Below are 11370 nucleotides of genomic sequence, written 5' to 3'. Positions count from 1 at the left end.
TTAACACTCCCAACGCGGATCGCGTATCAATACGTTATCAATTAATCAAACGTCGGGTGCGGATCACGTATCAATACGTTTCAATCACTTTTTTATAGAATACTTTCATTCATCTTTTTACCCACCCGGACAATGAAGAACCATCGCCCTATCATTGCTGCTTACTCCCGCTCACGTGATCAGAAAAAAAAACAAAAAACAAAAACCCCCCTCCCCTCCTGAAAACAGGAGGGCTGGCCGCTTTACGTGTAGAAGCCAGTTGAACGCTGAACGGAACGCTGCCTATTGCCTAAACACATATGCACCAGATCGGCATTGCAATGCATAACATCTGCAACACACATGGACAGATGCATGTTTCCTTCTTCATACTGTAGCGACCAAACGATCCCCGAGCCTACAATACTACGAACTAACCACAGTATCGAGGGGCTGCCACGACAAGACAGTGTTCCGTTGGTGGATCACGTATCGCCATGCAGAGCCGTCATAATCGGAGATCGCTCAGACGTGTGATTGTAACGCTTTTTTATTCATTATAATTGTAGTGATAAGACCGCAATGAACGCGTCGGGGACGTAATCGACCCGGGTGTAATGTATAACGAACTTTTCCGCGACCTAAACCGTGGTGTTGTCATCTGTGGAAGTCATTTTTTCCTTCTCGTCGACATCACAGCCGGGTGACGCTTTTTTCCCCCTCCATCGCCCCCAAGCTGCATGCCCATAGCCTGGCTTGGCCAGCCTCATAGCGGGGATTCACTGAAGATTCTTCCCCGGAGGAAACATCAGTGAACCCTCGCTATGAGTCTGGCCGTGCCAGGCTAGCATGCCCAGGCATGTTCCCCTACACTAGCTTGAAAAACAAAATCAGCTGATGACAACGCGTCTCGCCGTTATACTATAGTTCTGAACCGAACGGTGGAATGGGACTTTTTATAGCCGTACGGATCAAGACTTTTGCTGCCCAATGTGCCCATGACCCCCCCCCCAATGTTACTGCGATCAAAACAATGAAAGCAGTGAGATAGATTAGGCGAGGCGGCAATCATCATCAAAAAGAAAGCATAGTTATGAAGGTTTATAGTCAGACATTGACAGGCAGATATAACAATAAACACAATAAATATGCTATACATCCTATACATCGAATGAAAGCCCTGAATGTGTACTTTTACGAGGAAAATAGTAAACATTGATCCCATGTACAGTTTGTCATAAATTGGATACTGGGTGGATGCACATTGCGCCCACCAGATATAACTGCAGAGAAGACATGGACCCGAACTCAATATTCACAAAATAAGGCCTATAGCGACATATAAATACTATATACCGTATGAAACAGAAGACTCTCTGCTTTCATAAGGAAAAAAATTGTACTGTAATAATAAAAAAATCACACCCCTGTGAAGTGAGCAGTGCAACTCTACTTCTCTACTTATTCACTACAGCTCGCTATATACGGACTGAGGCAGAAAGTCATGTAAACCTTTTATTTACAGTTTGGTCTGTAAACTTCTACTGTAATAATAAAAATCACACCCCTGTGAAGTGAGCGTTGCAACTGTTCTGTACTTATTCACTACAGCTCGCTATATACGGACTGAGACAAAGTCATGTAAACCTTTTATTTACAGTTTGGTCTGTAAACTTCTACTGTAATAATAAAAATCACACCCCTGTGAAGTGAGCGGTGCAACTGTTCTCTACAGTTGCAACCATGTCTTCTCTGAAGTTATCTGGTGGGCACAAGCTGCATTCAATAACCAATTACTGTCTAACTGTAGATGGGATCAATGTTTACTGTTTTCCTCGTAAAAGTACACATTCAGGGCTTTCATTCGTGTATAGGATGTATAGGATATTTATTGGGTTCAATTTTATATCTGCCTGTCAATGTCTCTGACTTTAAACCATCCATAACTCTGCTCGCTGTTCAAGATAACCACTTCCAGGCAAATGCAGGTGTTGCAAAAAGGTCAATATCTCCAGAATGGAACATGGTAAAATCAAAATGTATTTTTTTAATTGAAGTGGACAAGTTCAGCTTTCTTTTGATGTAGGCGTGTGATTCTCGCTATAAGAGAACATTTTACTGTGGGCCCCCGAACAAGGCCTTTGTGCAATGTTAAACGGCAGCAACATCCAAATAGGCCTGTTGAGATCTTGCAGCAATCAAAGTGTTAAGGTGATTATTATTATCAGTAGTTGTTTGATTAGCCTGCATGGTTTCTGCCTGTGTTGGTGTGTTCTAATACCTACACGCCACGGTGTTCCCAGCACGCACGCACACACACACGCGCACAGCGCACGCACACGCGCACACGCACACACACACACACACACACACACACACACACACACACACACACACACACACACACACACACACAAACACACACACACACACTGCTGCAGTGTGTTCCCAGCATAGAGAGGATTAGCCTGGGATCAAACCATATAAGAGAGATACACAACCACTACAATGAGCCTTTCCATTATCCTCACTGCCGGGCACAAACCTTCTATGTCCATAATTACATTTTATATATATATATATATATATATATATATATATATATATATATACGTTTCTTTACTAATATTTTCCAAAATCACATATGGGTCAATAAAACAATAGCATACAGAAAAAGGGTATGTTACCCCTTCCACCCCCCCCAAAGTGAATAAGTTTGCTTGAATTTTTAAACACAAATCTTCTCTTCTCTTCTGGGGGTCCGCAGCCATATAAATATCAATTTGGGGGTCCTTGACATGAAGAAAGTTTGTCTGTGGGTTTTATAAATATTGAACCACTAAAAGGTTAAGTAAACTAAATAATAACTATAACTACACTGGATGCACTGTCTGGAACGCACGGTTCTTCTGTTCATGTCCTGAACAGTAAACGTGTTGTTACATACGAGGTGTCCACGCGACAGCAGTGATATGGGGCTCAGGCCTTGAGCCTGACTTAATGTCTTACCTCGACTGATGTATCATTGCTTCCCAATAAAAGCCGTGGCTGATCTCGGTGCTCGTGTTCGTTCGCGCAAGTTCATTTACACAAAGCTCCGTTGGTGGAGTCGAGCCTTTCTAATCCACGTGTCAATTAGACAGTCCAGTTCACATGCACACAGCTGCAATTAGGACTTCATACCGCGTGGATTCTTCAGGTCGACTGTCCAGCCCAGGTTCTGGTCAGTGGTGGAAAAGGTATTGGCACCATTAATCCATTTAGGCCTGACCTCGAAAAAAAAAAAAAAAACTTCTAAATCCTCCAGTTTTCTGAAATAAATATTTTCACGATTTTTCAAAAATAGCAGCGCGGTGGCGCGCTATGAGCTTGTAGATCTGCTATTTTTCAATAGCTAAACTATAACATAATGTTTACAACACCAAAAGGGGTTCCCGTCCAGAATGGGTTAATTAAAAGTACTAGTATTGAAAATAGCATATGAAAATCACAAGCTCACAACATGTTGTATTCCGTCGCAAGATAATTTATAATCATGTTTTTTTAATAATTGCAGTGTAGTAAAGAGTACAACATTTGTCTGAGATGTAGTGAAGTGAAGGTATATAAAGTATCTCAAGATGGAAATGAAGTGCAGTACTTCAGTAAGTAAGTAAATGTGAATGTGCTTAGTTACTTTCCACTACTTCAGAGCTTCAATTAGGAGTTTATACTGTACAGCTTGTATCGTTGAGGTCGACATCCCGCCGACTTAACTGCCTTAAGTGCCTCCTGACAGCTCTATTCATGATCGATGATTTAATTCATCATTTGAATGCCAATAGAAAAATCTGTGATATAAACAATATATCTCATTTTAATGTGGCAAGTATATAGTATTAGACACCCAGTCCTGAATGGTGGCGGTAACTTCACCATTATGCCGATTTTGACCGAATTCCAAATCTGGCCGTCGTCATTTCCGGTTCAACGGACGTAAACTTCCGCTAGCTTTCTTCACTGTGTGTCACAGTGATCTGTCCGCGATGTCGTGCGATCATTGTTTTTTTTTTCATATCCAAGTCAAATTAAGCTCTAATCATGCACATAAAAACCGCTTGTGTGCGTGCGCGAGCGTGCACGCGAGGATTTCGGAAGGTTTTAGGTGGAGGACATCGGCCGTTAGTGAAGTTATCACGGCTTTCTAGCCCAGGTTATCACGGCTTTCTAGCCCAGGTTATTCAGGCCAAACCTTGTCCAGTGTGTTATTGTGAATATTCCACCAAACAAAGCTACAAAAAACCCACTGGCTGGAGCTCTGCCTCGATACAACGCTTCCCCATCCAACTCAAACACTGTCCGCTTTCGTTTGCTTTCCTTGTGTGTTTCTGTGTATTCAGCTGTCAAGCCGAAGGCAGAGCAGACAGATAAATATGGAAATGTGTGGGTGAACGGCGGCATGGCGGCCAGCCGTGTTCACGTAAATACAAGCCCACCTGTCAGAGGTAGCCAGACACTGACATTTTCATCCTCTCTCTCTCTCTCTCTCTCTCTCCCTCTCTCTCCACACCATGGTCTGTCTCCCGGGCGTCGACAGGTTTGGGTCGGCGTGGAGTGCAGATTATGCGGAGTCACAGACATCTTTTAAAGGCCACACTTTGTTTGCAGAGGTATAGACGATAAAGGTCAGCTCTCATCGCAGACTGAGAGGAGCCTTGCCAAGCTTTCGAGAGCTGGCGTACACAACCAACCAACCCCGCCCCGCCCCGCAAGCTAGCCAAGTCTGCCTCAGTTCCTCTACTGTCCACGTTTAAGACCAGAGGCGATCACCGTCTGTCCAGTTCGTGTCGATTGAGTCACTGGCGCTGTTGTTCTTGCTCACTCTCCCGCTGTCGTTACGCGTCACAGCTTTGAGTGTGTATATCTATCTAATAATTTAGCGGACGCTCGCTCCCTGTCTATTCGCTGTCTTTCAGTCAGTCCGTCCGAGTACTTCCTTCCTCTCCCCGCAAATCACGTGTCACCAGCGAACTGCATGTTGGGACGGGCACAGATTTATACTGGGACACACTTTTCCGCGTAACAGACCCACAGTTCACACGGGGAAAACGATACTACTAGCTACTCTTGCGTCAGTCGACAGAACTTCTTCTTTGGGGAAGCATCGCGGCCAACGCGGGGGTTGCGTGGCACAGGCACCTGAAAGCCTGCTCTGACAGTTGGACGGGGACATGTTAACGTGAACACACAACTTCACAATCACAGTACACTGTGGAGGACTTTCGTTTCGCATCGCGGGAGGCATACTATGGTCCGTGTGTGTGTGTGTGTGTGTGTGTGTGTGTGTGTGTGTGTGTGTGTGTGTGTGTGTGTGTGTGTGTGTGTGTGTGTGTGTGTGTGTGTGTGTGTGTGTGTGTGTGTGTGTGTGTGTGTGTGAATAATGAATAACCCATCCGTTACCATATATTCAGAACGGGTAAGGACTAGTATATATATAATTGTCCTCACCATTTATATTTCAAATATGAAGTGAAGACTATTTCCCTGGCCCTCACAAGGTGTGCATGCATGCGTGCACAGACTCTGAATAAAGGCTAGTATTTATCTGAGGAACCTGCCTGGGGTGAATGTCAGCATCAATGCTAATCCTTCTTAGCTGTGGTTGTCCAGACGCACAGAGCGCTGCTCATCCTGTACTGTAGCTGTGGTTGTCCAGACTCACAGAGCGCTGCTCATCCTGTACTGTAGCGGTGGTTGTCCAGACTCACAGAGCGCTGCTCATCCTGTACTGTAGCTGTGGTTGTCCAGACTCACAGAGCGCTGCTCATCCTGTACTGTAGCTGTGGTTGTCCAGACTCACAGAGCGCTGCTCATCCTGTACTGTAGCGGTGGTTGTCCAGACTCACAGAGCGCTGCTCATCCTGTACTGTAGCTGTGGTTGTCCAGACTCACAGAGCGCTGCTCATCCTGTACTGTAGCTGTGGTTGTCCAGACTCACAGAGCGCTGCTCATCCTGTACTGTAGCCACACTATACGGTCTTTTACAGAACCAAGAGAACCATGGACACAATTGTCCTCTGAGATGTTGTGGAGAAGTACTGAAGTACAGTACTTCAGTACATGTACTTAGATACTTTCCGCCATAAGCTACGGCTCGGTTTCAGATAAGGTTCTCAGACAACCCCTGCATTCTGGGAACCCACAACTAAACCAACTCTAAATCAGTGTCCAAGATTGTCACACAAACAAAGAAAACCAGCCTTCTAGTGCTAACAGAGACCTGGCTAACGTAGCTGGCATCTGATACCTCCAGAACAGCATGTGGCTTCATGTACATAATGTTTGGATGGAAAAATTAGAAGAATTTCACTCACTGTTTTACACCTGTGATGTGACAACTCAAACTTTCAAATGGTTTCCAAAATAGTGAAAATAGTTCCTTTTCCACCGTGGTTGCAGTTCTTTTTTCTCCACCTAATATTGAAAAAGTTCCGATTGTTTCCACTGAAAATGAATTGGTTCAGAACTGGAACCGCAAAAAATGGCTGCCAGTTCTGTGAAAGCAACAAGGTTCCAATAATCGAGAACTGAACCAGTTCTAGAATCACCAAAGTTATTTTGGTGTAAAAGGGGCCTTTGTGTGAGCCTTTCATAGGTTCATACTGTACTGTACCGTCTTATTTACATAGCTGTTAACAGTCTCTCTATCTATCCGTCTACCTGCCTACAGTACGCTATAATATCCCAAGTGTTCCTTTAACCTCACAGGTCCATCTGGTTATAATTTGTGCACGCTCAGAGTTCAAACGGACTGCGGACCACGCGTGTCCTTCTCCTTGAGTTATGAGATCAAGGAGGCTGAGGCGACCCCTCTTGAGCGCTTCAGAGCGGATTAACCTTTGATTTGGGAGGTCAGACGTTTAGCATATCATGGCTCAAGGAGATGCTTCTCAGGGCTCACTCACCTTCACATGCTGGGACCACACACACATGCTAATAGGCTAATAATACCCAGGGGATATACTTTATGGCTTATAGGTATCACATGTGGTAGCATGCAAAGGTACAGTACCCAGCAGTTACAGAGTCACTTTACTGCTTGCATAACTTGGTTTAAAAGGTAGCGCTGCTAAGTGACATCTCTTACTTGCACAAGGGACTACAGTATGTAGAAGAGACTATATAAATAGGCTATATTCTATCTTTTTCAAACCTGGAACCTTCGTGGAACCAATTGGCCCCCTTGGAATGGTTCTAGGTTAAATCCCTGGCTCCCTCCTGGCTGTGTTGAAGCGTCCTTGAGCAAGACACTGAACACATAGCCTGTCCTGATGAGCAGGTTGGTTCCTTGGGTGGTTTCCTCTGCCGTCGGTGTGTGTGAAGTTGAATTACACAAGCACATTTTGATGGGTCGGAAAGACTAGAAAGGCACTTTATATATGCAGTCTGTTTACCTCCCTTAGGACTATGATTTTGCAACTGCAAGCACTGGGAACATACGTACAGTACATAAATAATCCTTTACATCCTCACACTTGTGATGTGACAACAAACGAATGAAGTTGAGAAACCGGAACTCACCAAAAATATCCTCTCCAGCTGGTCCTGGATGTCCTTCATCCCTGGGAAGGCTGCCACTCCCTGGATCATTTCGATGAAGATGCAGCCCACGCCCCTGGAAGTCACAAACACATTATACATCATTAAACACACATGTTTATGTTCATCTATACGATGAAGATGCAGCCCACACCCCTGGAAGTCACAAACACATTATACATTATGAAGATGCAGCCCACGCCCCTGGAAGTCACACACACATTATACAGTATTAAACACACATGTTTATGTTCATCTATACGATGAAGATGCAGCCCACGCCCCTGGAAGTCACAAACACATTATACATTATTAAACACACATGTTTTTTTGCTCTATACCAGGGGTGGGCAACTTTGACAATGGAGAGTGCCATTATATTTCCATACTCACTCCCTAGCCTAGGGCCATATATTGCTGTCGTAGCAAAAATAGCCGATCTACAAGTAGATCGGCTATTTTTTGCTATATTCGAATTGAAATCTTGAATTATTTTTTGCTATTTTTGAATTGGAATCCTGAAGATTAACGTATTCATGTAATTTCAAATGCCTTTAATTATACTTGTGTTGAGCAATGAGCTATACTAATTTAGACTGAAGTAAGTAAAGCGGGTCATGTTTGCATGTTGTGGAATTGTAACAGCTGAAACCAATATTATATCAGTATTCTGACATTAACCTGAGGGCCACATTAAGTGTAGTGTGGGGGCCACATCCGCATGTGGCCCCCGGGCCGCCAGTTGCCCACCACTGCTCTATACGATGAAGATGCCGTACACACCCTTTTAAATCCAAATCCCAAAGCCGATCTACAAGCTCACGACGCATTGTAGCGTGGCACATTGTAGCGTGGTACATTGTAGCGTGGCACATTGTAGCGTGGTACATTGTAGCGTGGCACATTGTGTGATCTGCTATTGCTGATGCACGACACTGGCATGCTAAAAATACAATTAACCTCATTTTCCTCTAAATGCCTAACCCTAACCCCTAAATCAATCTTTTCCTAATTGTAAGGCTAAAGGTCATTACACACCAGGAGCAACGCGAATAAACGATACGAAAATACGTTGTAATTATTATTTCACACTTTTATTTATTCCTGCCGAAAACTAAAAAAACTCGTTTCGAAAAAACGATTTAATATTTTTGTCATCGCTTAATGGCCTCGTTAGCACAAACAAAAGTTTAAATGAAAGCAAATTAATTGCGTGAAATAAACACTCCCAGCGTGTAAGGAAGGACCGCAACACGTTAAGCGTTATTCATAGTCTGGATTTTCGGTGGTGAGGTGCCCACCGAACTACAACATGACGTCACAAGCCGCGGTGAAGAGCAAACCACTGCCACCGCCCCCAGCCCTTCTCTCTGTTTTTACTCATCACCGCTCAACGTTATTTCAGATCCGGTGGTCAGATCACCACCGGAGTGGTGGTCACCTCACCACCGAAAATCCAGACTATGAATGAGCCTTTACAGAGACACAGTCAGCTAGTCAAGTCAAGTTGACCGTCCTCAGCTACTGGACAGACCGGATGGATATAATGTGTCTGACTGAGAATCATCAGACTTCCCACACACCCACGTTCTGATATGAACAACAAAGCAATCACTATGCACTAATATGTACCGTCATAAAAGCTCCAGAACAACCATAATCGTCCCAGTGGTGGAGAGTAACATTTATGTACGTAAGTACACATTTTAGAGTATTTGCATTTTCTTTTTCTATATATATATATATATATATATATATCTACACCTCAGAGGCAAATATTGTACTTTTTACTCTACAGCAATTATTTGAAGTTACTTTGAAGATTCACATTATTATTACAAAACCTACATTAATAACCACTTGAAGCCCTATTTTAAACGTTTTGCTATTTGAAAAGGCAAGGTCTACACAAGGTCGTGACCTCTACAAGGATCACAGTGCGTCACAATGCGTCTGTACTTACAGAGCATCTACTAACAGAACATCTACATTGCAGTGTTTCTAGTTTTACTTAATCCATTAAGCCCTGATGTCGATTCAATGCCTTCTGAATCAGTAGTTCTCACACTTTGATGTTTAAACATTTTGTACAAGCTCGAAGCACGTAAGCTTGGATATCTGCTATTTTTGAATTGCCAATGCCAAAATCTACAATGACACAGAGGCTTTCCCAGTTGTAATGGGTAATTAAAAAGTGCATCTTCCATCCGCTACACTGACTATACCCTGTGAAAACCCCATCATTGTAATTCCCACACATAGAACAACGCGTGGATAAAGACCTCACCTCACTCAGGGATGGAAGTGTTGCCGTGATAAGCCCCAAATTGACCAGATATTGTGAGAGGGTGTGTGTTTTTGTGCTGATGACCATTAGATTGTGCTGACAACCAGCAGCATGCAGGTCATTTTGTGGTTAATGGATAATATTGAACACTTGTCGTTGGGTTGAAAACCATGCGGTCTTATTCACCATCGACCTCTCCTCCCTCTCTCGCTAGTATTGGGGCCAGGGGGGTTATAGAGGTGTGGATGGATGGATGGATGGGTGGGTGGGTGGGTGGATGGATGGGTGGGTGGATGGATGGATGGATGGATGGGTGGATGGATGGATGGATGGGTGGGTGGGTGGATGGGTGGGTGGGTGGATGGATGGGTGGGTGGATGGATGGATGGATGGATGGGTGGATGGGTGGGTGGGTGGATGGATGGATGGGTGGATGGATGGGTGGATGGGTGGGTGGGTGGGTGGGTGGATGGATGGATGGATGGATGGATGGATGGATGGATGGATGGATGGAGGTGTGTAATGGAGATGGATGTTAGTATATTGTCAGACACTCAAGGGCCGGCTGAACTTTAAGATGGGGAGAGAGAGGGGTTTTTCTCTCTCTCTCTCTCTGATACACCACCCTGACACCGTGCATTTTGAGGTGTGGGTGCTCAGAGCCGTTCACCCGTAGCTGAGGTAGAGAGAGCAGGGGAGAGAGAGAGAGAGAGAGAGAGAGAGAGAGAGAGAGAGAGAGAGAGAGAGAGAGAGAGAGAGAGAGAGAGAGAGAGAGCGAGCGAGCTCACTGGGCCAGAAAGTGAATCTGTCAGGAAACAATAGCTCTTTGACAAATGGGCCCTGACAGCAGTTTAAACAAACACACACACACACACACACACACACACACACACACACACACACACACACACACACACACACACACACACACACACACACACACACACACACACACACACACACACACACACACACACACACACACACACACACACACACACACACACAGTGTGAGAGAGACTTAGTGAAAACTCATATAACCCTGCCCATGAAAAGGTTCCTTACAATGTCCATTTCTTATAGCATAGTAAATGGTACGCGTGCACACACACACACACACACACACACACACACACACACACACACACACACACACACACACACACACACACACACACACACACACACACACACACACACACACACACACACACACACACACACACACACACACACACACACACACACACACACACACACACACACACACACAGAGAGAGAGAGAGCGGGTGGCATTTGGCCCCGGCTATAAGGTACCTCTCTCATTGTGCCACCCCTCTTAAGTAGACGTCACAATGATTTAGACTGCTCTACTAACAACCACATGGATACATCCCCACCAACAGCAGCCCATCATTCCCCATCCATGCAACAATAAGGCCTGTTCACCTTGAACAGGTCGCTGGTGGAGCACAAACCTATTACAGTATGTCCACGTTTCACACGTTCACACGTTTCACAAACCT

At 44.6% G+C, this 11370-nt stretch overlaps 1 protein-coding gene across 1 annotated transcript in view; it reads right to left on the bottom strand.

Annotated features, from left to right (window-relative positions):
* cdk14 (cyclin dependent kinase 14) overlaps positions 1-11370 on the bottom strand; it is a 333238-nt gene that overhangs the window by 137426 nt on the left and 184442 nt on the right. Inside the window, exon 10 of the mRNA XM_079503254.1 lies at positions 7540-7633. Coding sequence (XP_079359380.1) covers positions 7540-7633 — 94 coding nt within the window. The remainder of the gene's footprint in view (positions 1-7539; positions 7634-11370) is intronic.

Source organism: Electrona antarctica (assembly GCF_951216825.1).
Source record: "Electrona antarctica genome assembly, chromosome: 6".
In the NCBI taxonomy this organism is placed as follows: Eukaryota; Metazoa; Chordata; class Actinopteri; order Myctophiformes; family Myctophidae; genus Electrona; species Electrona antarctica.
This window is presented reverse-complemented; position numbering and strand designations above follow the sequence as displayed.